General features: G+C 39.0%; 1 protein-coding gene across 18 annotated transcripts in view; it reads right to left on the bottom strand.

Moving 5' to 3' along the window:
* The window catches only part of ELF2 (E74 like ETS transcription factor 2), a 130,174-nt gene that overhangs the window by 13,274 nt on the left and 89,671 nt on the right, over positions 1-27,229 (bottom strand). For 8 of the 18 annotated variants that reach the window (XM_030815696.1, XM_030815684.1, XM_030815689.1 and 5 more), the window contains 2 exons: positions 2,292-2,405; positions 706-879 (listed from right to left, as the gene is read on the bottom strand). In XM_030815696.1, the coding sequence (XP_030671556.1) occupies positions 706-879; positions 2,292-2,331 (214 nt within the window). In that variant the 5' untranslated portion in view covers positions 2,332-2,405. Of the gene's footprint in view, positions 1-705; positions 880-2,291; positions 2,406-13,274; positions 13,629-27,229 lie in introns of those variants that run through there. The other 10 variants (XM_030815694.1, XM_030815697.1, XM_030815687.1 and 7 more) reach the window with 5 other exon arrangements.

Here is a 27,229-nt window from a genome sequence, read left to right as displayed (position 1 = left end):
CAGAAGTCTCTATCAGCAATCTTAGTGTTTCAAAGCAGAAGGTATAAGGTAAAAATAGCATGATATATAATAAATATGAATATTGTATATAGTATGATATAAATGATATATATATTCAGTATGACATATATATATCACTGTTTATTTAGTATGACATATATATATATCACTGTTTGTTTAGCTTTTTTGAGATACGGTCTTGCTATGTTGCCCAGGTTGGCCTCAAACTCCTGGGCTCACACAATCCTCTCACCTCCTGAGCAGCTGGGACTAAAGGCATGCCTGGCTTTTTAAAAAATATCCATGAAAGCAAGGGAAGACAAGTCTTTGTAAAATAAAGAATAAAATGTTTTGCGTGTTTTTGTTTTTGTTTTTTAAGTAACCAAGTACCCATAAAAGGATCAACAAGGAGAAGATGGAGTAAGACAAGGTGCAGGGAATCTCTGATCTGCCTTCTGTGTGTCAAACACTTGTTAAATATCATTGTCAGGCAATTATCCTCAAGCCTTACATACTAACTCCTTTAAACAGTATGAGTATGTTAAAACACTAAATTTAAAATCTTAATGTTGATTCCTTGAGAATATGTGGTTAAGATAACATCAATCTTATATCTATAGCATATACCACTTTCTATGTCCCTTGATGAGGAAAAAGAGAAAAATTTTCACCTGCCTTCTCAGAAATGTATAAATATAACTCTACCTTTTTTCTTTTTCATTGGTTCATGGTTATCTGGTGATGTTGGAATAGGAGAGGTATCCATGGGTTCAGACTCTTCAGTTGACACCTCCACTACAGTTTCTGTAATGACATCTGGCCTCATAGCAGCATGGATAAATTCTGGAGTTGATACACAAGGAGGAACAAACACTTCCACTATAAAAAAAAGTTGAAAAATTAAAATTTCCCACCCCCATCAATGTTTCTCACGTGGACAGTTCAATATTTAGAAGAGGTGAGGTTTATTAAGAATTAATCAAAGCAGGATAAGAGCTTAATACTGAAGAAGTTAATTTGCTGAATATTCAATATGATTTAAACTACACGAGGAAAATAAATACACGGAAAATCAACTTAAAGGAAAAATGTTAATCCTCTGGGTAAGGCAAGGACCATGAGTAGTCACTCCACTCTTTCACACTTATACTTTCAAACTCACTGTGGAAAAATTCTAAATTATTCTAACAGTTGTGAAAACATTTGAAAATAATAGTATAATAGTGAGTTAGTTAATAATTACTTTCCATCCACATATCCATCATTATTTTTTTAACAGGTAATATATGCATGTGGCTCAAAATTTGAAAGATTTATAAATATGTACTCAGTAAAACATAAGCACCTATAGTTCATTTTAGAATATGAAAAGGAAAACTTGCTCATTACAGACAAGAAATATATCTTTCAGTATTTAAAGTTTTATTTAATGTAAGAGTCCTGATGTTTTAGTCACTGAAACAGTAGGTACAGATTGTTATCTGGTATTCTAGTACATAAAATAATGTTGCTCTGGCTTCCTTCTAATATGCACAAATAACCAAGATATGACATTTCTATTTCAATTAAGAGATACAGTTAATACATACTATCTTAGATTAATAGATTGATCAAAAATGCTGCAAATTTATTCTCATATCTCTGAGTAATACACGGGATTCTATTCAAATTAAGAAGTATGGTTGCTCTTATTGTAAATCCCAATGAGAAGGTGAGCCAGTCTTTTTGTATCAAGTCAAATTAACATTTGGGCATTAAATTAAAATTAGGACAAATCAGAATTGGACAAAATGACTATCAAAGTTGTTCTTAAAGACTAAGAGGGACCACAAAAAAATAAAAACTCACACTCTGAAGGATGTTGAAAAAAATGGCAAAAGCTCCCCCCTCTCTCTACCATGTGTGGTTCTCTGGAGTTACTGCCTATTTATCATTGAATAAAGGATTGAACGTGGTCCTAACAGGCAACTGCTCCCATCTATTATACTCTGAAGGACTATGAAGGCTTATAACTTGCCCAGAGTTAAGGAAATAGACATGACAGTATAAATAGCTATTTAATAAGTATTTGTCTATCTATAGTGGGTATTTTCTGTATCATTTGTTATGAAAATTAAGTATTTAAGACTCGGAGGCCTTGACAAAGTTCAATTACTGCTGTCATATATTCATGTGTAATATACCTTTGAGAATTCCCAACAATTCCATTGGATTAAAAAAAAACCAAAACTTTATTTTAGGCATATGAAGTAGTATGACACGTTTAACATAAGAATGAACAGTTTACATACCAGGACTTCTTGAATCCCTCAAGCAGGTAGGAGATTCCATATGAAGCAGGGCTTCAGCAGCTTCAATTGTCTTATCTGTACAGTGCGCATTACTGCTATGAACTGATGCTTCCACTGGAGGAAAAATAAGTTCTACTCAATTAAAAATACACTGAACACATGACTAAAACATATTACTAAGAAATAAACATATTCACTCCTGAAAGAGAAATGAAAAATAAATAAAGATAAAATAACACGAGTAATTCTAAGCCCCTGATATCTATTCGTCTATATAAACTACAGAAATAATTTTTAAAAAGCTAGGATCTACATTTTATAAAATGAATACTGATATAAAATGAATGTTGATTATAAAGTAACCAATGACATTGATTAGAAATTACTGAGAAGTTAGCCAGGCATGGTGGGTCACACCTGTAATCCCAGCACTCTGGGAGGCCAAGGAGGGTAGACCTTGGTCAGGAGTTGAAGACCAGCCTGACCAACATGGTGAAACCCCGTCTCTACCAAAAAATACAAAAATTAGCTGAGCATGGTGGCACATGCCTGTAATCCCAGCTACTTGAGAGGCTGAGGCTGGAGAATCGCTTGAACCCGGGAGGTAGAGGTTGCAGGGAGCCGAGATTGCACCACTGCACTCCAGCCTGGGAGACAGAGTGAGACTCTGTCTCAAAACAACAACAACAGAAGAAATTACTGAGAAGTTTTTGAATCTTACTCAAAGGAAAACAAAGAAAGATCCTTGAAATTTGAACCCTGAATCAATTTTAGGCCAATACTAACTTGTGGGAAGGGAGGAAGGGTCAGGGAGAGGCTGGTTGTAGATTAACAACTCTGTGAGGGCAATTATATATTTTGACATATTGCCATTAAAGCCAGGGCACCTAACAGAATCATGCTGCGCTAATTTCATCAATTAATTCAATTCTTACAGACCCTCTTGAATGACTGAGTAGAGTATGCCCTCCATGTCCAAGGGTTCCACATCAGCAGATTCAACCAACCTCAGATTGAAAATATTGCGGGGGGGCCGGGCGTGGTGGCTCACGCCTGTAATCTCAGCACTTTGAGAGGCCGAGGCGTGCAGATCATGAGGTCAAGAGATTGAGACCATCCTGGCCAACATGGTGAAACTCTGTGTCTATCAAAAACATAAAAATTAGCCAGGCGTGGTGGCGGGCACCTGTAGTCCCAGCTACTTGGGAGGCTGAGGCAGGAGAACTGCTTGAACTTGGGAGGTGGAGGTTGCAGTGAGCCAAGATCACACCATTGCACTCCAGCCTGGGCGACAGAGTGAGACTGTCTCAAAAAAAAAAAAAAAGAAAAAGAAAAAAAAAAAAGAAAGAAAATATTGCAGGGGAGGGGGAGGCAATAAAAAAATACAACAATTAAAAATACAGTGTAAATACTACAGCATTTTGTATAAGGGACTTGATTGAGCATTCTAGGATTTCAGTATCTGCCAGGTGGAGGAGGCATCCTGGAACCAATACCCCAGGTATACTGAGGGATGACTATACTCTCCAGGCAGGGCTGCCTAAAGATGGATAACAACATGCATTATATTTACTGCCAGAGTACTTGGGAACTTTCTTTATAATTAACCTTGCTCTCTTCAGAGCCTCAGTGGGTTTTAACCTAAGACTTTTTCTTAGAGTTTATTCTTCCCATGAAGCCTTCAAATTCTACCACCCTTTGTATCTCTCTTCTTCTAGCACTTCCTTTATGCTTTGCTGATTATGTTACTTGTAAAACAATGTGTACAGTAGTCAGTGGTTTGGGCTTTCAGGTCCAACAGCTTGGGTTCCAGTCTCTGCCACTTATTTCTGTTACCGGAGGTAAGCAACTTAATCTCTCTCAGAAACTTCAATTTCCCCTTTCATAGAGCAAGAATATGATAATTTCTTATCATTCCTGTAAGATTATAAACTTCTTGAGGTCTGGGGGGCTAGCTTAACCCATCTTTACATATGCCATGGTTCCCAACACAGACCATTCATGGAGCGGACATGCGGATTTTTTTTTTTTTTTTTTTTTTTTTTTTTTTTTGAGACAGAGTCCGCTCTGTTGCCCAGGCTGGAGTGCAGTGGCATGATCTAGCTCACTGCAACCTCCACCTCTCAGGTTCAAGTGATTCTCCTGCCTTAGCCTCCTGAGTAGCTGGGATTACAGGCACACGCCACCACGCCCGGCTAATTTTTGTATTTTTAGTAGAGACGGGGTTTCACCATGTTGGCCAGGCTGGTTTCGAACTCCTGACCTCAGGTGATACACCCGCCTCGGCCTCTCAAAGTGCTGGGATTACAGGCAAGAGCCATCACACCAGGCAGATATTTCTTTTATGTACTGAATTAAGGACAACCCACTGATCTTACAAGAAAATCAGCAATTCAAGAACAAATTTTATTATCTTAATAATATATTAATTTCACATCCTGACTTAAAATATTGAACAGTTAACTTAGTAAGACGTTCTGAAACATGAATATTTAAGAGTGTCTAACTTGACAGATTTTTTTTAAGATGTCCCCTAAAGGAACTAAAAGTAAATGTTTATACAAATTTCATAAAGTCATATTACAAATTCATAAGCACTACACACTAACGATATGAATCTTTTAAAATTGTTTCCAGGAAACTTTTAATTAGAGGAAAAAATCCAGTTTGTCTCAAAGTTCCCTAAATGCTAAAGCCTCAGTCTTAAACAACAGTCATTTGGAAAGCATTTATTTTAAAAATCCAATGACTGTTTTACCACCTGTTGCACATCATCCACAAGGTACTGGGTCTCTCCAGTTGCTCTTTCCATTTATGGAAATCTGTTCAAAGCTAAATGGTTCCAGAGAGGCAGCCAAACCTCTAAGTAAATCTATCTTTAGGTGACCCTGCTTACTCTTATCTGCAGCTTCACTGAAGCAAAGGATTCAATCAGCCTGTGTAGCTCAACTTTAAGAAAACTTAGCATTATTAAGTATAAGACATATTATCATTCTCAATTACTGTTTTCAAAGTGCCTCCCTACAATACTCACATATACTAAGAAAAAAAAAAAACCTTGAAAAGCAAATTCTCCAGTTTTTAAAATTTATTCTAGCAAGCATTCTCTTTAAAGTCTGCTTGTGTTGCAATTTAGCTCTTGTCTTAGGTGCTATTAATAAACTATGCTGGGTAAACTAATTCCTTATGTAATTGTATTAAGAAACACCCTAAAACTTTACCATATTAAAATCAGAGCTTCAAGTATTCAATAATAATACAGCAAGAGAATTTTACCAGATTTTTTAATGTTTCAAGTTATAAAAAAAAATGAAATTTGCCTAACAGTTACATATTACATGCCCTGAATTCTTACGTAGTTTGAGGCACATTTTCAAAACCATGATTTTGTGTTATTAAAATTGTTATGTCAATGCAAGTTACTTCTTCAAGGTGTAATTCTTGCACATATTTCTGATCTCAACTTCCCCTTCCCCCGTAAAATTCAACATATTATATCTCAGAACTATTTTATATTTACAGAGTAAAATACATACACTTAGAATCATACTTTAAATTTACGATGACAACATAAAGCACCTAAGACAAGAGCTAAATTGCAACACAAGCAGACATAAAACACGCATAAATTACCTATGAAGTTATCAGCCAGAAGATCTAATACTCTATGTACAACTGACAAATGGTTGCTGACATTTACCATGTGCCCAGACCCTGTGCTATAAACCTGACAGAAGTGTGAACAGATCTCTGGCCTCATGAAGCTTATACTACTATAGGCTGGGCATTGCCTTATCCAAAATGCTTAAGACCAGAAGTGTTTCAGATTTCGAATTTAAAAATATATATATCTGCACTATATATTTCCAGTTGAATATCCCAAATCTAAAAATCCAAAATGCTTTAATGAGCATTTCCTTTGAGTGTCACATCAGTGCTCAGTTTTGGATTTTAGAATGCTCAATCTACAGTTCAGAGAGCATCAAAAACATAAATGGAAGATATTTCAGAACTAAATAAAAATGTAAAATAAACTTACTTTGTAAGTTACAAGCATGTTAAGAGGAACACTGATTACTTTTTTGCTGCTTACTAATTTTATCTCTTGTCATTTTTATTTACTAAGTAAAATAATGCAAAACACAAAAATCTAACAGCCTGTTCTCAGATCAATTTACAATAATGTATTAATGCCGGTTTCCAAAACTTACACATTTTGTAAAAGTGAGCACTATCTTTTTATTTTTGTTTACATAAGTCAAGTAACTTTTGACAACAGAAATTTAAGAAATATTTCTCCTACTTGTTTCTGTAATTCAAAAAAATACTGTTTTGTTCAGATCAATAATTCAAATAAAATTTCAACTATAATTTTGCACATTTCTTAAGAATAAGCATGAATTTAACAGTGTTGTGCAATCAAAGTAAACAAGCTACAAGCAAGAGCTGAAAAGTAGAATTCCTTATCTTACTTAAAACTTGACTTACTGGTATCTTTCTGTATCTATGAAATTTATGGAAGGAAAAAATAAATAACTCATTTTAAAAATAAAAACAATGAAGCTAAAAGTAGTCTGACAGGTATCATTTTCTAGTCACCACTGGTAGTGGCTATTGCTGGTCAATCCCCCTTGAAATAAATTTCAAGAACTGTTCTACTTTTTATTACAGTACCAAAAATAATATTTGCTTGTACCTTCATTTTATATTGGTAAATATCTTCTTGTTCCATTTCTATCTTTCTAATCAACTAGTGTTTGTATGGTACTGCAGACTATTCCAGACTCACTCAACAGCTGTTACAAAATACCAAACTTGGTAATTAAGTCTGACAAGAGGCATACCTCTCAGCTTTGCATAAGAGAATGCTGGCAATGGATCTAGTTCATAAAAATGTTCTCAAGTCAAAAATAAAATTGAGTAGCAATTTAGTTTGAGAGCAGTGAAAAAAAATTAGAAAACACTTCATTAGGTGATAGTGGTATTCTCCTATAAGCAACACTATAAACTAATAGTACAAGGTCTTCAGTCAACTGCAGAACCTGACTTACCACTACTTATCCTCTAATGCCCCAAAGCTATACCAGTAATAGGTAAATGAAGAATACAAATGAATGCAATGAAAAGGGGGAAAAGGTATTAAAGGTCTGGAATACTCCATCTTTACCTTTTCCCCCTTGACCTTTTAATCAATATACTTGCATTATAAAGTATAAAAAGGAAAAAGAATGGCAATTCTTTTTTTTTTTTTTTTTATACTCTCGGAGGGGGAGAGCGAACTGCCCTCTGCAAGATGAGATCAGCCAGAAATTATTTTCTAAACCAGAGTTGTCTGATAAAAATAAAAGCCACTATAATTTTAAATTTTCCAGTAGCTACATTTGTAAAAGCACAAAGATGAAATTAATACCTTCATTTAACCTAGTACATTCGAAATATTTTTATTTCAATGTGTAATCAATATAAGGAAGTTTTCCACTGCTTGTTTTTAAGTTTAAATTAATTAAAATTAAAAATTGAGTTTCTTAGCTACATTTTAAGTACTCAGATACATGCAGCTAGTGGCTACCATACAGTACAGACCTAAACAACACTGTAATTCAGCTATCCTCCAACCTTTTTTTATCAGAGGACACTTTTACACTCAAAATGCTGAAGACCTCAAAGAGATTTTATCTGTATTTATCATATTTGAAATTACAAAGAAAACTTCAAAATTATTAATTCATTTAAAATAATACACCCATTACTGCAACCATAAATAATATTTTTTATGAAAAATAACTGTTTTTTGAGACAAGGTCTCGCTCTGTTGCTCAGGCTTGAATGCAGTGGCATGATCGTGGTTCACTGTAGCTTAGACCTCCTGGGTGTGATCCTCCCACCTCAGCCTTTCAGGTAGCTGAGACCACAGGCATGCACCAGCACACCCAGCTAATTTTTTTATTTTTTTTTTTAGAGACGGGGGTCTCACTATGTTGTCCAGGCTGGTCTCAAACTCCCGGACTCAAGAGATCCTCCTGCCTCGGCCTCCCAAAGTGCTGGGATTACAGGCATGAATCACCATGCCTGGACAAAAATAACTTTAAAAAAACAAAAAGTAAGTAGCTTTTTTACATTTTTGCAAATCTTATTATACTTGATTTAATAGAAGGCAGCTGAATTCTCCTTCCTCTTTCAATCTATTGGAATAACCCATCTATACATAGCTCCTAACTCCTCTGTACACTTTTGAAAGTGACAAGGCAAATAATGTCTTAGTATTATTTTCAAAACAGTTTTGTCTTTACAGATCCTGTGAAAGGCTCTTGGGACTCCCAGAATCCAGGTCAGAGAGTTTGGTTTTTGAGAAGCGCAGCTGTAATTCATCATCAACTGTAACTAATAACAACCAAATTCTATCCTCATGCTTATGTAAGTTTTAGCTTCTAAACATAAACATCAGTGTGTAGATGACAAATTATGATTCTAGCCTAGGAGCTGTGGCTCACGCCTATAATCTCAGCACTTTGGGAGGCCAAGGCGGGTGGATCACCTGAGGTCAGGATTTCAAGACCAGCCTGGCCAACAAGGTAAAACCCCATTTCTACTAAAAATACAAAAATTAGCCAGGCATGGTGGCTCACACCTGTAATCCCAGCTACTTGGGAGGCTAAAGTGGGAGAATCACTTGAACCTGGGAGGCAGAGGTGAGCCAAGATTGTGCCACTGCACTCCAGGCTGGGTGACAGAGTGAGACTCCATCTCAAAAAATAAAACAAATATAAAAAAAAGAAAAATTATGATTCTGTAAGTAAAACAGTATTTGTCTACTCACAGATAAACAGTTTTTAAAAAGCTTTTCTTAAGCATTTCTTTGCATCCTTTTGAACATTTTGCAATAGATGACACAAGGAATCATTTTAAACAATTATCAAACATGAGGAATTATTTTAAATAGTTATCAAGAACATTCGGATGCCTGCCCTTCTCCACCAACCAAATTTGTTTCTGAAATAGTTTGATGTTGAATGATTCTGATTGGCTATTTAGACACTGACTGATGTGACCATGTAACTCAGTTTTTATATGAATTTTAGTACCAATGCTGCAATGAACTGTGAAGGGTAATTTCTTAAATTCATTTTCAAATGAGCTTTTTAAAAAGAAAACTAGTGTTATTCCTTGAGTTTCATTTTAATGCATCTATTCACATACTGCTTTTAACTTCTTTTCATACTGCTAATTTTTTTCAATTTGATCTTTTCAAGATTGAGACTACATATTCCAATTTACAGTAAATCAGAAATGAGATTTTCAATTTCATAATGAACTTTAATAAAATAGATTTGTTTTGTCAGTGAAAATATTTAGGCTAAATTTCCAGCAAAATTTCACCTTCATTTAATAACTGCATTGTTGACCAAAACTTCTGGTTACCTTATTTCGCAAATGTAAAAAAAATTAATAAATAAAATAAGAAAAGACAAAGGAACAAGTCAAGGAAGGTATACTTGAGAATAAGGCAGAAATCTTCCAGAAAATCCAGACTCTTCATACACAACACTTTCACATAAATACTAGGAAAGTAATAATGCTAGACATTTGTTTTTCCTATATTAAGCTATATACACTAGAAATGAGCCTAAATTATTAAATATACTATATTACAGACTTAAACATACGAACAGCCTCAAGTTCCAATTTGGCACACATTTTTATTTTCAAAGACTGGATAAAAGAAGTTAACCTAACAATTACATAATGAACTTATAGAAATATTTACTCTCATGGTGTAAGATTAGAAAAAAAAAAAAACCCAAAGAGAAGCCCTACCTTTCCATTAAGTATTTCCAAGCCACTTATTTTAGAGCTTTAAGTCATTAGAAATCATCTAGTCAACCCTGTCTTCTTAGAGAAAATGAAGCCCTAAAGAGGTTAAGTCACTAGCTAGTTTAGTGACAGCTAGATATAGATCCTCAACTCTTCAGGGTCAAGGCTCGTTCTCATACATCATATTGTCCATGAAAGTTTTCTAAAGTATGTCGAGTCTTTACTACAAACATACTTTGTAAAATGACAGTGAGTTTTAATAAATAAGCTTATTTATTTCATCCTTTACTCAAACTGACAGCATAAATGTTTATAGCTAAAAGAATGCATACATGATACTTAACGCCTCTCAAGGAAAATAAAAGCAAAAGTATATTCGAGCTTAACATGTACCTTAACAGGTAGCAACAGTGGTAATATTACGTGTTATATACTTGCTTAGAAACAAGTTATGCTGAAAATATTAACCTAAAGCTTATCTCCTCTAGAAGCTGTATAAATATCATTCTACACTAATCATCAACCCATTATAGCAATCACTGGAGCTATTTTTTACATTTATACATTATATAGATTTTCACCTGTCTCCCGAGACTGTAAAATCTTTGTGAGGAAGAATTCTCTGCCACACTTGATGACTTCCCTCAAGGAGATAAAAAGGTATTCTGTCCATTATACAAATACAAACTTTAGAAACATTATCCTACCAATGCTATTGAAAATTGGCAGCAATAAAAATTTAGAGTCATGATTCCTACTCTTCTGGGCCATCTTTCCTCCCTAACTTTTAACACACTGAATAAACCTTGGGTAAATGAGCAAACCTCTCTCAAGTTTCCTTCTAAAATAAGGCTTGTAAGGGAGCTTCAGATTACATGAACATAATTGGTGACATAACTTGAAAATAACTGTACGTAAAACATATTCTTTACAGAACATTATTATCATAAACTTTAAGATTCGTATATAGTACAGAAATGCAGTAGAGCTGGAAAACAGCACTTACCTTTTTAAAACCCCTTATCAAAAGAAGACAAAACTTTTGTCTTTTCAAACCAAAGACAGTCTTTTATATATACACTCCAAGGAAAATACCTACAGGCCATATTCAGTTTCACTGGTAATTCCAAAAGCTTACGAAAAAATAGTTTCCAATGGCAAAGTGAAGCGTTCCTACCTTTACAGTATTTTTCAAAGTTTTGATGCAAAGGCATTCTAAGGTTCTTTCCGAGTGTTCGCAGCCACTGGAAACATCTCTTGAACTGTACATATTCAATATTCACAGAAATATCATTGACCCAACAACTTCACATATCATTAGTACCAATAATATAAAGCCAAAAATTCCATCCCTTAATTCATATTGTAGTAATGGACAATATATACAAAGGAATCAAGTTCTCATTGTGCTCTCTTACTAAAACTTAAGTTCTTGTTCTGACCAGAAAGCAACTGTCAAACAGATGTGTTTTAATCACTACACAGTAAACTGTATTTTCCTTTGGAACCTCTGAAATACATATTTTTACATTTTATGGAATAAAAGACTGGTCACCACTGTATGGTATTCAATACGTACATATTATTTCAGACTTTGTTTGAACCTAGAGCGCTTCCGTTAAATTTAGATACCTGTGTGTTCATGATTTCCCCCAATCGAACTGAGTCAGAGTTTTGCCAAGCAAACTACTAATTTCAAGTCCCTTACCTAAAAACAATGGATGGAAGACTGTTAAGATCTTTTACAGAATTACTGTTCCCTGAATATTTCTCATCGTCCACTTCCCATCCATGGCAATATGAAATAGGAACCGGGAAGAGGAACATGTATGCTTACTATTACAGTAAGTAAATAGTATTCAAGCAGTGCTACATCGATCCAGGGCCCTCACTGCGCTGTCTGCTATTAAGCAAAGCTGCTTTTTCTATGTAACTTAAGTCCGTGCCCTTCCGCTGCAGCAGTGGCGCCGCACATCCCCCACCCCTGCGGCCACTTCCGTGTTTACACTCCTCTTCCCTCCAATTCCATGCGTACATTGTCAGCTTCACTCCCGCCCAATCTTCATTGGCCCAGCGCGGGCCCGTAGTCCCGCCCCCAGAAATCAACGTTCTAATTTGGAACACCTCAGAGAGCAGATTGGAACCAGAGGCCTGTCAATCCCGTCTGTTCTGTCCTTTCCGAGGCGCTTCCGCTGTGGTGGGAGGCTGGCGGGGGGAGAGGGGAAGGGGGCAATTCCGTGCTGAGACTTCCCTAGGGCCAAGACTCCCTCCCTCTCGCCTCGCTCCTTAACATTCACCCACTGTTTACAAAAATAAATGTTCTTTTCTGACGCCGCAACCCTCCAGGTCAGGGGTACAAATATATTCCGTGTTCTTCCCATTCTCCCCCTAAAAAAACAACCCACGAGGGAAGGGGCATAAACCTAGTTTCTTCGCAGCCACCCGTTAAATGAGCAAAGGGAGGCGGGTCCCTGAAACATCATCCCGGTTACTCATTATTAAGTGACCCTGTCCAGGACCGTTACTCCTGAGACTGCATAAGGTGGGAATGTGCGGAGGAGGAAGGGTCAAGAGCGTTTTTTTTTGGCGGGTATCGGTCCACCGGACATCGTCCCTGGCTGCCTGGTCCATGCGGAAGTCATGGAATTGTGGACGAAGTCTGAAGGGAGAACCGAGCGGGGGTGGCGAGCGTTAGACTGAGAAGCCCGCCGCCCCCGACCGCGGGCAGCAGCGGCCTCTCCGGCCAGACAGCGTGGCAGGCGCAGCCGAGAGACAACAGCCTCACTCACTTCCTGGTTCCTCAGCAACTGGGGTGAAGCGCAAAACTCGTCCGCCCCCGAGTCCCCAACTTAACCGCGGCTCCGTTCTCCAGCACCCGCTGCCAGCGCTCCGCCCGGCAGCTGCTGCTGCTGCTCGCCAAACCCACCCTGAAGCGACAGCGCCGGATTCGAGGCAGGTTACTCTCCAAGGTGATCACTTCCTGATTCGTCGCCTCCATTACTTCATTCACTCCCCCCTTTCCCCCAGCCGCCCCTGTGACTGTGAGGTGGACACTCTACCCCCAGACACTGTACCCCCAAGCACAGACTGCTACAGGGGAGTCACCCCACCTTCTGTGCACCCCCTCTCCTGCTGCACCGATGCACGGGAGAAAAGTTCCCCTGTCCTTACCGGCCCGGATAAGCAGATCCAGCTGGTTCGTGGGTCCCTCATGCAGAGACGTCGCCATGTTTATCCCGGGGCTGGAGCTGCTGCTTCACATTGACTTACACCGTGAGCAGCGGCAGCAGGGGAGGAGGCGGAACCCGCGGCCGGAGACACACGCCGTGCGACCGACACACACTCACGCACTCGCACACACTCCGACGCCCGGATCCTTGCGCGTCCTCCGACAGGAAGCCGAGGCCGGCCCGCCTCCCGCCGCCGGGCTGAGAAACCCCACCACCTAACGGCAGGGGCAGGGGCGGCGGCGGCGGCGGCGGCTGTGGCGGCCGCCCCAGCTGGCAACGCGATCCTTCCGCCCCGCGCCCAGACAGGAAGTCCCGGACGCTCGCTCCGGAGAGCGGCCGCAGCCTGCGGCGAGAGACACCTGAGGCTGGGAAACGGCTCCGGGAGCCGCGCGAGGGCACAGCCCCTCGGCAGGAAGAGGCACATTTCACGCTCTGCGGAAGAAAAGTCTGCAATTGTCCCCCCTCTGGAAAAGAGCCATTAATCGTATTTTCTTCCTGGAAGCAATCTAATACCTAGTCCTGCAGCTGTAAATAAAGGTGGCTATTTAACTTCTTTTGGCTTTTTCAAACCTTATGCGACATGTAACCAGTTCACTTGAAACATCTGCACTTTTAACACAGGAACACCAACAAAAAAGTCATACCTAGAACATATTCTGAAAGCATTACTTGGAAAGTAAGGAGTTTCCAACTACTTTCTGAGACCAACTTCCGTCCTTTTCCCTTAACAGAAGTGTCGAAGAGCACATTAAACGGGTATTTAGTAAACAGAACACACCAACCTCTGGAGATTAGACTCCCCCAATATGCTAATCATGAAATTCATGTACCCTTTCATTTCTGTTTGGTTCATTTGGAAACACATTTATATTGTCATTTACTTCAAAAAAAAAGCAATTCTTGCTGAAAACTAACCTTATTACAAACACATATTAAAATACAATGGACGAGGGAGATAAATCGCCAATTTAATGACTATAAATTTACTGAACACAGGAAATCAAACCAATATAATGACGAATAACGCTTCATTAAAATGCTTCCCTGGCTTCAGAATTTAATAATACATAAACTGTTCGAAACAAAAGGTTATGCTAAAGTTGTTTGCACACAAAACTTACATAAAGGAACAGTGCCTCCTACAGAGTAAGTGCTCAATAAGTATTTGCTGAATAAACAAAAAGATCTGGCAGTTACAAATTTAAAATAACAAGGTGACAATTTTTATCATCCGAATTAACTGAACTGTGTAGAGAAAAAAGTGTTTTCAGTGGTAACATTAATGCGATATCATTTTATAAAAGCTTGCCCAACATGAGTGTAGCATCAGAATGGATTTACATAGCCCATGACTATTTTTTCTCATTTCTCCTAATATTCATTTATTCTCTTGGTCCTTTTACCCTACCCCTATCATCACCATGATCCTCACTCTCCCAAAAAAGAACCTACATGCTATTTCCAAAGTACAACTCCTCTTTAAATAAGGATCTCTTTCTTGAATTAGGTAAACCTGCCATGTATGGGACAGAATGAACTACATGGTAGCTTTTATATTTTATTGTCAATCAATTTAAAGTAAGCATCATCCTTAGCTGGGCATTGTGGTGGGCCTGTGCACCTAGTGACTCAAGTCTGAGGCAGGCCATTTTCTTGAGCCCAGGAGTTTCGGGTTGCAGTGAGCTGTGATCGCACCACTGCACTCCAGCTAGTTATTTGAGAACCACAGAGTTAGCCCACTCCTTCACTTTACACATTGGGAAACTGAGGCCCCAAGAAGTTACTTAACAAAGGTTACAAAGTATCTTATTACTTTAAGGTCAAAACTCTTACAAAACAGTCTTCTATAAAATTTAGAAGTTAAAAAAAAGTTAAATCCATTTTACTATTTATAGTATTATAAACTGCAAAATGGTTGATTTTTTTAAATGTCAAAGGTAAAGCAATGGGAAGTTAAGAGAGAAAAATGGAAGAAAAAAGTTTTGAGAAGTGAATGAGAGAATAGGAAGAGGCCAAGCTGTCTTAAGTTTTTCTCATACAACTAAACAATGAAATTCAGCCGGGCGCGGTGGCTCACGCTTGTAATCCCAGCACTTTGGGAGGCCGAGGCGGGTGGATCACAAGGTCAGGAGATCGAGACCACGGTGAAACCCCGTCTCTACTAAAAATACAAAGAAATTAGCCGGGCGTGGTGGCGGGCGCCTGTAGACCCAGCTACTCGGAGAGGCTGAGGCAGGAGAATGGCGTGAACCCGGGAGGAGGAGCTTGCAGTGAGCCGAGGTCGCGCCACTGCACTCCAGCCTGGGTGACAGAGCGAAACTCCGTCTCAAAAAAAAAAAAAAAAAAAAAGAAATTCAAAGTTGGTAGCTTGAGCATGTTTAGGGAAAAAACGAGGTCAAGAAAACCGTAAGAAAAATATGTCTGTGAAGGACAACAAGCTGAAATATAATGTAGGAGCACCAAGTAAAGCTTGGTCTGTCAACATCAGAAAATAGACAATAGTTACAGAAGTACAGTCTACAGATGTAAAAAGAAAAAAGATGAATTATTTCATATATTTTATACTACTGTTTAAATGTCTATTTGAGCTTTTTATGTTACTGATTTAAGTCAGGTTTTATAAAATATTATTAAAATGAAGATCTTCGAACCCATAGTCATGAACTAATTCACTTATTCAACAAATTATTATCCAGTACTTACTTTAAGCAAGTTTCTGTTATAGGTGCTTATTAAGCTGGTAGCACTAAATTATGTAACAAAAGGAATAAATTAAGCCTTCTCAATTCATACAGAACTCCCCACCCACCAAGGGTGAAAGTCTTAGAGATAATATGATACACAAGACTGCTTATATATGAAATTAAGTAATAGGGCTGTATATACAGTGGGTATAATTACCACCCAAGGATGTTAAATTATTTGTAATTATAAAAGCCTTCATAAAGCATAAATTTTTAATAGGGGTTCAAAGAGGCAAATTTTTCTTAATGAAATGTTTATTTTTTCAGAGGAAAAGGACTATGGCTAATTTTAGATTCTCAGAGGATCGTAACTTCTAAAAGTAATTTTATTGTAAGTCCTTCTGTTATATGTACAATAGCATTCATTTTGAGGCATGAACCATGAAAATCTTCTGACAAGGGTCCAGAATGTACTGTTTTTGATACAAACTTAGCTTAGGTGTGATCTGACTTAGGTTCATGTTTTTTGCATTTTAACTTATCCCTGGGCCAGACTCTCCTTGAGACTTGTTGATTCTTCACTTTATGATTTATACTAGACAAACCATTCCGTCCAATTCTTAGCAGCCACTCTTAGAAGACTGTCAGCTAAGTATTGCAGCTAGTCATTAATTAATTCATTAATTCATTCATTTATAGAAACAGGGTCTCACTATGTTATCAAGGCTGGTTGTCAACTCCTTGCCTCAAGCAATCCTCCGTCCTTGGCCTCCCATGATCTGCTGTGCCCAGCCCTGCAGCTAGTCTCTTCTAATGGGTGTTAGACAAACACGTTTTTTTTGTTGTTTTTGTTTTTTTTTTTTTTTTGAGACAGAGTCTCGCTCTGTCGCCCAGGCTGGAGTACAGTGGCGGGATCTCGGCTCACTGCAAGCTCCGCCTCCCGGGTTCACACCATTCTCCTGCCTCAGCCTCCCGAGTAGCTGGGACTACAGGCACCCACCACCACGCCTGGCTAATTTTTTGTATTTTTAGTAGAGACGGGGTTTAATCGCATTAGCCAGGATGGTCTCGATCTCCTGACCTCGTGATCCGCCCTCCTCGGCCTCCCAAAATGCTGGAATTACAGGCGTGAGCCACCGCGCCCAGCCACAAACAACTTTTTAAAATAGCATCTATTAAGCACCCAAATGTACATGAGTTAAAATAGTTAATGATCTCTATAGTTTAAACAACATTTATGACAACTGATTTCACGGGTTTGAGTTGTTTATTAACATCAAAGAATATGTAGTATCTTGAATACACTGGGAAAAAAATTTGCAATTCTTGTGAAACTTTACAAGGGCCCATATATAATTCTTGTTTAGCATGTTTATGAAAAATTTTAGGCTGGTCACGGTGGCTCACACCTGTAATCCCAGCACTTTGGGGAGCCTAGGCGGGTGGATCACCTGAGGTTGGGAATTTGAGACCAGCCTGGCCAACGTGGTGACACCCCGTCTCTACTAAAAATACAAAAATTAGCTGGGTGTGGTGGCGCATGCCTGTAGTCCCAGCTACTCGGGGGACTGAGGCAGGAGAATCATTTCAACCCAGGAGAGGAAGGTTGCAGTGAGCTGAGATCACACCACTGCACTCCAGCCTGGGAGCAGAGCAAGACTCTGTCTAAAAAAAAAGGCCGGGCGCGGTGGCTCACGCCTGTAATCCCAGCACTTTGGGAGGCCAAGGCGGGCGGATCACGAGATCGAGACCATCCTGGCTAACATGGTGAAACCCCATCTCTGCTAAAAATACAAAAAATTAGCCGGGCGAGGTGGCGGGCGCTTGTAATCCCAGCTATGCGGGAGGCTGAGGCAGGAGAATGGCGTGAACCCCAGGGGGCGGAGCCTGCAGTGAGCCGAGATGGCGCCACTGCACTCCAGCCTGGGCGACAGTGAGACCCCGTCTCAAAAAAAAAAAAAAAAAAATTACAATAAAAGTTTTAACTGAAAATATACTAGTCAAATCTCATTTAATTCCAAAAGGAATATTTAGATTAACTAATTTCTTACAATACTTTCTGAACTCTACCCACTGAAAAATTCTTCAAATGTCAATACTGAGTTTTTAATTGCCAAATCCAGTGACCTCTTCTCAGTCTCCATCTTACTACTTCTCCAAGTATTGTTGACTACCCCTTTATTGAAATCCTTCCCTTCGTCTGATTTTCATGATAGTAAACTGTCTGACTTTTGTTTCTTCCTATTTCTTTTCAGTTGTCTTCACCCACTTCTACACAACCGTTAAATGTGACTGTTCGCCCAAACTATGATCCTTAGCCACCTTCTCTCTTCATTCTCCACTCTCTCCAGAATGGTATTATCCACCCCCACCTACGACTTTTTTTTTTCTTTTTCTGAGACGGAGTTTCACTCTTGTTGCCCAGGCTGGAGTGCAATGGCATGATCTTGGCTCACCGCAACCTCCGCCTCCCAGGTTCAAGCGAGTCTCCTACCTCAGCCTCCAGAGTAGCTGGGATTACAGGCATGCACCACCACACCCAGCTAATTTTGTAGTTTTAGTAGAGACGGGGTTTCTCCATGTTAGTCAGCTGGTCTCCAACTCCTGACCTCAGGTGATCCGCCCACCTCGGCCTCCCAAAGTGCTGGGATTACAAGCGTGAGCCGCTGCACCTGGCCAAGGACTTTGAATACTATTTCTATCCTGATTCAAAAATCAGCATATCAAGTCTTGATTTACTTTTTAAAAAAATATATAGGTCCTAATTTCCAACTGTATAATAAACATCTCTACTTGAATAACCAACTGATAACTAAAGATCCTTTATCTACAGATTTCATTTATTTACTCTATCAATAACCATTATCTTACCAGGTTAGAAATCTTAGTCATCTATGTTCCTAGTTTAAGAACTCATCTCTTATACATTTTTAGGGGATTTAAACCATACAGGAAATTGCTAAAAATAATGTAACATAGTCATATCCCCTTCTCAACCAGAACCTACAACTACTCATTTATGCTATAAGATTGTTTTCCCCCAAGAAATAACATATAACAGATGAAGATAGCATTTCTGAATACGACCCCCAGACCCCATTCCATCTCTCCAGAGAAACTGCTATCATGAGTTTAGTGTATATTCTTCCACTCTATTTTTTATACTTTTACATGTGTATATATTTACATACGTATGTGTTTGTGTATGTATCCCTGAATGACATACAGTATTATTTTACATGCTCTAGGTACACAAATGACATTAAACTATATATGCCATTCTAAAATGTATTTTTTATCATTCAAGATTTACATTCTATCCATGTCAGTATAAGTAAATATAGCTATTTTTTTTAAATGCTACAAAGTATTCCAGTGTATGCATTTACACCATTTTATTCATCACATTATCTAAGTTATTCATCACATTATCTAATAAAGTTATTCACCACATTAGCAAAGTTTCCATTTCTTACTTTTATAAATAATTCTGCAAAAAAAATTACGTTTTCTTAAACATGTATGCTACAGTCTCTCCACATCATATACCGATAAACAGAGTTTCTAGGTCATAAAGTAAGTATTTTGTTTTTTGCTTTTCTGGTATGGGTCTCACTCTGTCACTGAGGCTAGAGAATAGTGGCATGACCATAACTCACTGCAGCCTTGAACTTCTGGGCTCAAGAGGCCCTCCACCTCAGCCTCTTAAGTTAGCTAGGACTACAGTCATATTCCATGCCTGGCTAATTTTTTAAAATAATTTTAAAGACAAGGGTCTAGCCATGTTGCCCAAGGTAGTCTTGAACTCCTGGTCTCAAGATAACCTTCCATTTGTCTCCTGAGTAGCTAAGACTATAGGCACACACCACCACACCCAGCTTATCAGTACAATTTTAATTTGACGTAATTCTGTCCAAAGTGGTTTGGTAGAGTTACCATTTTTCTCACATGCTTGTCAATTCAAGATAAAGGCTGACTTTTTAAATTTCTGCCTTGTGTTGAGTAACAAGAAATTTTTCATTGTTATATTAATATGCATGTATTTAAGTATTAAGGATAAATACTTTTTCAAATACTTACTGGCCATTAACATTTCCACTTTGAATAGACTATTCATGTCCTTGGCCATTTTTCTATAAAGGCATTTTTTGTCTTATTGATCTATAGCATGTTAATATATTCTAAATAACAATTCAGATTTATGTTGCAAGTATCTTCTGCCAGCCTGCTGTTTGACTTTTTTATTCTTGAGACAGGGTCTGGCTCTGTCATCCAGGCGGGAGTATAGTGGTACGATCTTGGCTCACTGCAACCTCCGCCTCCCAGGCTCAAACGATTCTTGTGCCTCAGCCACCCGAGTAGCTGGGATTACAAGCACATGCCACCATACCCAGTTAATTTTTGTATTTTTAGTGGAGCTGGGGTTTTGCCACGTTGGCCAGGCTGGTCTCAAACTCCCAGCCTCAAGTGATCCGCCTGCCTCGGCCTCCCAAAGTGCTGGGAAAAATATCAAGTTTTGATGTAGTCAAATTAATGTTTTCCCTTATAGTATATATTTTTTTTATTTTGTTTTGGTTTGGTTTTTTTTGAGACGGAGTCTCACTCTGTCGCCCAGAGTGGAGTGCAGTGGCGCAATCTCGGCTCACTGCAAGCTCCGCCTTCCAGGTTCACACCATTCTCCTGCCTCAGCCTCCCAAGTAGCTGGCACTACAGGCACCCGCCACCATGCCTGGCTAATTTTTTGTACTTTTAGTAGAGACAGGGTTTCACTGTGTTAGCCAGGATGGTCTCGATCTCCTGACCTCGTGATCCGCCCGGCTCGGCCTCCCAAAATATTGGGATTACAGGCGTGAGCCACCGTGCCCGACCTTCTTATAGTATATGTTAAAGAATCCTTGGAATAAAAAGGAAATCATAAAGAAACTAAGAAATATCTAGAAATGAATTACAATAAAAATGCAACATGTCAAATTGTGTGATTTAATTAAAACAGTACTTAGTAAAGAAATAAAAGGTTTAAAAATAAACAAGCTCAGCATTTAATTCACAGATGGAAAAAGCAACATAGCAAACCTACAGAAACTAGAAGGAATAAATAATAAAAAGCAGGAAAAATGAAATAGAAAATAGTTATTTTTTTTGAGACAGGGTCTCACTCTGTTGCCCAGGCTGAGTGCAGTGCTGCTATCACAACTCAGTGCAGCCTCAACCTCCTGGGCTCAGGTGAACCTCGCACTTCAGCCTCCCAAGTAGCTGGGACTCCAGGTGTGTACCATTGCACCCAGCTAATTTTTTATTTTTTTGTAGAGGTGGGAGGATCACTTGCCCAGGCTGGTCTCAAATTGCTGGATGCAAGCGATCCTCCCACCTTGGCCTCCTTCAGTGTTGGGATTATAGGGATGAGCCACTGTACCTAGCCAGAAAATAACACCTTTCAAAAATATAGAAGATTCACAAAACCAGAAGATGACATTGAAAAGATTAATAAAATAAACAGACTTTGGCAAAGGTTGTCAAGAAAACAGAATATACACATTATTTAAATATAGAGAATATATATATGTATATATATAACATGGAACAAAAAGGGGCAAATAACCACAGATACAATTGATATTTAAAAATAATAAAATAGGCTGGGTGTGGTGGCTCACTCCTGCAATCCCAGCACTTTGGGAGGGCGAGGCGGTTGGATCACCCAAGGTCTGGAGTTCAAGACCAGCCTGGCAAATATGGTGAAACTTCGTCTCTACTAAAAATACAAAAATTAGCTGGGCATGGTGGCAGGCGACTTAATCCCAGCTATTTGGGAGGCAGAGGCAGGAGAATCGTTTGAACCCGGGAGGCGGAGGTTGCAGTGAGCCGAGATCGTGCCACTGTACTCCAGCCTGGGCAACAGAGTGACACTCCATCTCAGAAATGACATGACATGACATAACATAAATAAAATAAAATAGGGCCACGGCCGGGCGCGGTGGCTCAAGCCTGTAATCCCAGCACTTTGGGAGGCCGAGGCGGGCGGATCACGAGGTCAGGAGATCGAGACCATCCTGGCTAACACAGTGAAACCCCGTCTCTACTAAAAATACAAAAAAAAAAAATTAGCCGGGTGTGTTGGCGGGCGCCTGTAGTCCCAGCTACTCGGGAGGCTGAGGCAGGAGAATGGCGTGAACCCGGGAGGCGGAGCTTGCAGTGAGCCGAGATCGCGCCACTGCACTCCAGCCTGGGGCACAGAGCAAGACTCCGTCTCAAAAAAAAAAAAAAAAAAAAAAAAAATTGGGCCGGGCGCGGTGGCTCACACCTGTAATCCCAGCTCTTTGGGAGGCCGAGGCGGGTCGATCAGCTGAGGTCAGGAGTTTCAGACCAGCCTGTGCAACATGATGAAAACCCCATCCTGGATCGAGACCATCCTGGCTAACACGGTGAAACCCTGTCTCTACTAAAAAACACAAAAAATTAGCCGGACGTGGCGGCGGACGCCTGTAGTCCCAGCTACTCAGGAGGCTGAGGCAGAAGAACGGCGTGAACCTGGGCGGCGGAGTTTGCAGTGAGCCCAGATCGCGCCACTGCACTCCAGCCTGGGCGACAGAGAGAGACTCTGTCTCAAAATAATAATAATAATAATAATAATAAAAATAGTATTATGAACAATTATATGCTACTAAAGCTGACATCTGAATGAAACATATGAACTACTAGAAGTATATGAAATTCCCAGTAGGCATACACATACAAAATTGAATAGAATAGTAAATAGTAAAGAAATTTTTTATTTTTTTTGAGACGGAATCTCGCTCTGTTGCCCAGGTTGGAGTGCAGTGGCACAATCTCGGCTCACTGCAAGCTCCGCCTCCCGGGTTCACGCCATCCACCTGCCTCAGCCTCCTGAGTAGCTGGGACTACAGGCACTCACCACCACGCCTGGCTAATTTTTTGTATTTGTAGTAGAGACGGGGTTTCACCATGTTAGCCAGGATGGTTTCAATCTCCTGACCTCGTGATCCGCCCACCTCGGCCTCCCAAAGTGCTGGGATTACAGGCGTGAGCCACCGCGCCTAGCCAGTAAATAGTAAAGAAATTAAAACATAATACAAAACCTTCCCTCACAAAAAACAAACAAACAAAAAAACCCAGGCTTGAATATTTTTTATGCAAATTCTAGCAAATTTCAAAATTAATTCTTAACTTATGCAAGCTGTTTGCAGTAGAAGAGAAAAATAAGTGAAAGCTAACTGGATTATTTTATGAGCCTAGTGTAATCTTGATTCCAAAAGCAGATAAAGACAGGAAAAGAAAATTATGGTTCCACTTCACTTATGAATAGATTCCAAGACCCTTTAACTTAAAGCAACGCAAAGCAAAATGATGAGTAACATTTATCCTCAAACGACAAGACTTCAACATCTGAAAATTCATCAACTGACCATATTAATAGAGTAAAAGAGAAAAATGACTTATCAAATGCCAAAAAAGCACTTGATAGGACTCATAATTGACACAAAACAAAAGGAATAGAAGATAATTCCTTAACTTGGTATACATTATATACTAAAGCCTATAACAATTTCAAATTGAAACTTCAGATACATTCCCTTCAAGATTAGGAACAAAACAGGGATGGCCATTAATATTATTGCTCTTTTTAAAATATCACTTTCACATAATACTGGAGTTCTTGACTAACATTTTTTTTTTTTTTTGAGACGGAGTTTCACTCATTGCCCAGGCTGGAGTGCAATGGCGTGATCTCCGCTCACTGCAACCTCCGCCTCTCGGGTTCGAGCGATTCTTCCGCCTCAGCCTCCTGAGTAGCTGGGATTACAGGCATGTGCCACCATGCCCAGCTAATTTTTTGTATTTTTAGTAGAGACGGGGTTTCTCCATGTTGGTCAGGCTGGTCTCGACCTCCCAACCTCAGGTGATCCACCGCCTCGGCCTCCCAAAGTGCTGGGATTACAAGCGTGAGCCACCGCGCCGGGCAACTAACATCTTAAGAAACGAAAAAGAAACAAGATAACTGGAAAGACAAAAGGAGGGCTGAGTTGTCCTAGCTAAGGCCCTCCTAGACCAGTTAGTTCCCAGCTGATCCACAGATGACCATAGATACAGGACCAAAGCCATCACAGCAGAGTCACATAACTAGCTCATAAGTCTGAGGGAAACAATTAACTGGTTCTTGTTTCAAGTCAATAAATTTTGGAGTGGTTTGTTATGCAGCACGAGGATAAAAGTAGGGACTGAAGGTTATTTATTGCTGAGTAAGTAGAAAGGTAAAATGTGGTGGATGTTTAAAAGGGAGTACTCTGCAGCAGTTTGAGCAACAAATAAGATATACACAAAGCAACATGCAAGGATATTAGGAACAGTGCTTACTTTAAAAAGTAGGAAACAGAATAAGATACATAACACCATTTATATAAATTTTAATTATGTACAACAGGACATACAACACACTAAGAAAATATACATTAATCATTATGTACAACAGGACATACAACCTCAACACACTAAGAAAATATACATTAAATGTGATGCTTATTTGGGAGGGAGGAAGATAAGACTGTTGTGTAAAAAAGATTAATGTCATTTTAAAAAATGAGTAAAATGAAGGGATATGAAATAGGGATCTAATTTTAGATTTCTTTATTTATCTTTATATATCTTAGAGTTATTCTCAGGTCCCCAGTAAAGGGTGTTTTGTTTTGTTTTTGTTTTTTTACTATTATCAATGGGATCTTTTTTGTTTCATTTTCTTATTGATTATTGCTCGTGCATACGGCAAACCTGATGAAACTTCTTAGCAACGTTAACAGTTTATCTGGATAATGTCTTAAATTTTATGTGTTAATTAAGTCATCTGTAAATAATAACAATTTTGTTTCTTCTCTTCTGATCTTTACGCCTTTTTTTCCCCGTCTCATTGCATTGGCTAGGACCTCCAATAATAATTCTAGTTAGTAAAGTTGATAGCTGGCATCTTCTTTCTCCATTAAGCATGATATTTGCTATAGATTTTTTTTTTTTTTTTTTGAGACAGTTTCGTTCTGTTGCCCAGGCTGGAGTAGAATGGCACAATCTCACCTCACTGCAACCTCCACCTCCCAGATTCAAGCAATTCTCGCACCTCAGCCTCCCAAGTAGCTGGGATTACAGGTATGCAACACCATGCCCAGCTAATTTTTGAATTTTCAATAGAGACAGAGTTTCGCCATGTTGACCAGGCTGGTATCAAACTCCTGACCTCAAATGATCTGCCCACCTCGGCCTCCCAAAGTGCTGGGATTACAGGCATGAGCCACTGTGCCAGCCTGCTATAGATTTTTAATATATACTCTTCATCAGGTTCTAATCTAGATTAAGTCTTTTATCCTCAGCAGATTTTAAGTTTTAACAAATTTTTTTTAATCTATAGAGATGATTACATGAGTATTCTCCTTTAATCTAGTCACATGGCTACAATAATTAACTTTTTAATATATAGCCATCTTTGCCTTCCTATTATGAATTTAGTCATTATGTATTTTTAAGTCAATGATGGATTTCATTTGCTATTCTTTATTTAGAATATTTGTAGCTATGATTGGCCAGGCACAGTGGCTCATGCCTGTAATCCCAGCACTTTGGGAGGCTAAGGCGGGTGGATCACTTGAGGTCAGCAGTTCAAGATCAGCCTGGCCGACATGGTGAAACCCCGTCTCTACTGAAGTACAAAAATTAGCTGGGCATGGTGGTGCACGCCTGTAGAAACGGTGAAACCCCGTCTCTACTAAAAATACAAAAATCAGCCATGTGTGGTGGCATATGCCCGTAATCCCAGCTACTCGGGAGGCTGAGGCAGGAGAATCACTTAAACCCAGGAGGTGGAGGTTGCAGTGAGCCGAGATCATGCCACTGCACTCCAGCCTGGGCGACAGAACAAGACTCTGTCATACATACAAAAAAAGAACATTTGTAGCTATGAGCATATATGAGTTTGACCAAAAAAAAAAAATTCTGTTTTTATATTGGATAAGTTTCAAGGTTAAGGTTATACTGACTTCATAAAATGAGTTGGAAAGCTTTCCCTCTTTTACTATTCTTCTGTGATAGTTTATATATAACAACTATTATGTATCCTCTGAAATTTTAGTAATAAATCTGGGTCTGATGGACTTTTTTTTTATACTTTTTCCACATGTTATAATGGACTTTATTTAAATGTGAATATGAGGAAGATGCATATGTAAGATTAAAGAAATTGAATGGTTATTAATTTGTCTGGGCTTTCTATTTCTTCTTGAGTCACTTATAAATTACAGTTTCGTTTTGTTTTTTGAGACAGGGTCTCACTCTGCCTAGGCTCTACTGTAGTGGTGTGATCTCGGCTCACTGCAACCTCCATCTCCCAGGTTCAAGCGATTCTCCTGCCTCAGCTTCCTGAGTAGCTGAGACTACAGGTGTACACCACCACACCTAGCTAATTTTTTTTTTTTAATTATTTGTAGCTAGGAGGTCTCACCATGTTGCAGGCTGGTCTCGAACTCCTGGACTCAAGCAATCTGCCCACTTTGGCCTCCCAAAGTGCTAGGATTACAGGCGTAAGCAACAGTGCTTGGCCTAAACTATAAAATTTTAACATTATCCTTTCACGGATTTTTAAAGTCCTTGTCAACAGTTTTTTCATAGTATTCTTTCATGGTTTTTAAACTTTTTATTCTATTGGCCATATTTTTGTTCTTCAGAGTGCTCATTTTTCTTTAATCTGTCTTTACAGAGGTTCTTCCATTTTATTAGTTTCTGGTTTTATTAATAATCTAGTACTGTTTTATTTTCTATTTATTAATATTGACTTTCTATTTATTAATATTAATATTGTAGATTTAGGTATATGCTCATTGTATCAATCTTTCTTATTTTCCAATAAATACATTCAAAGCTATTATATTTCGTAGTGAGTTCTGCTTAAGCGAAATTCCAAGGTTTTTATTTGTCTGTTTGTTTGTTTGAGACAGGGTCTCACTCTGTCGCAGAGGCTGGAGAGTACAGTGGCACAATCATGGCTCACTGCAGCCTTGAACTCCTGGGCTCAGGTGGTTCTCCCATCTCAGCCTCCCAACTGGGATTACAGGTCTGCATCCACACCCAGCTACATTCCAAGTTTTAATGTGCAATATTTTTGGCCAGACGCAGTGGCACTTTGGGAGACCAAGGCGGGCAGATCACTTGAGGTCAG

Source organism: Nomascus leucogenys, chromosome 7b (assembly GCF_006542625.1).
Source record: "Nomascus leucogenys isolate Asia chromosome 7b, Asia_NLE_v1, whole genome shotgun sequence".
In the NCBI taxonomy this organism is placed as follows: Eukaryota; Metazoa; Chordata; class Mammalia; order Primates; family Hylobatidae; genus Nomascus; species Nomascus leucogenys.
Note: the sequence above shows the minus strand (reverse complement) of the source record. Positions and strands in the feature narration are given on the sequence as shown.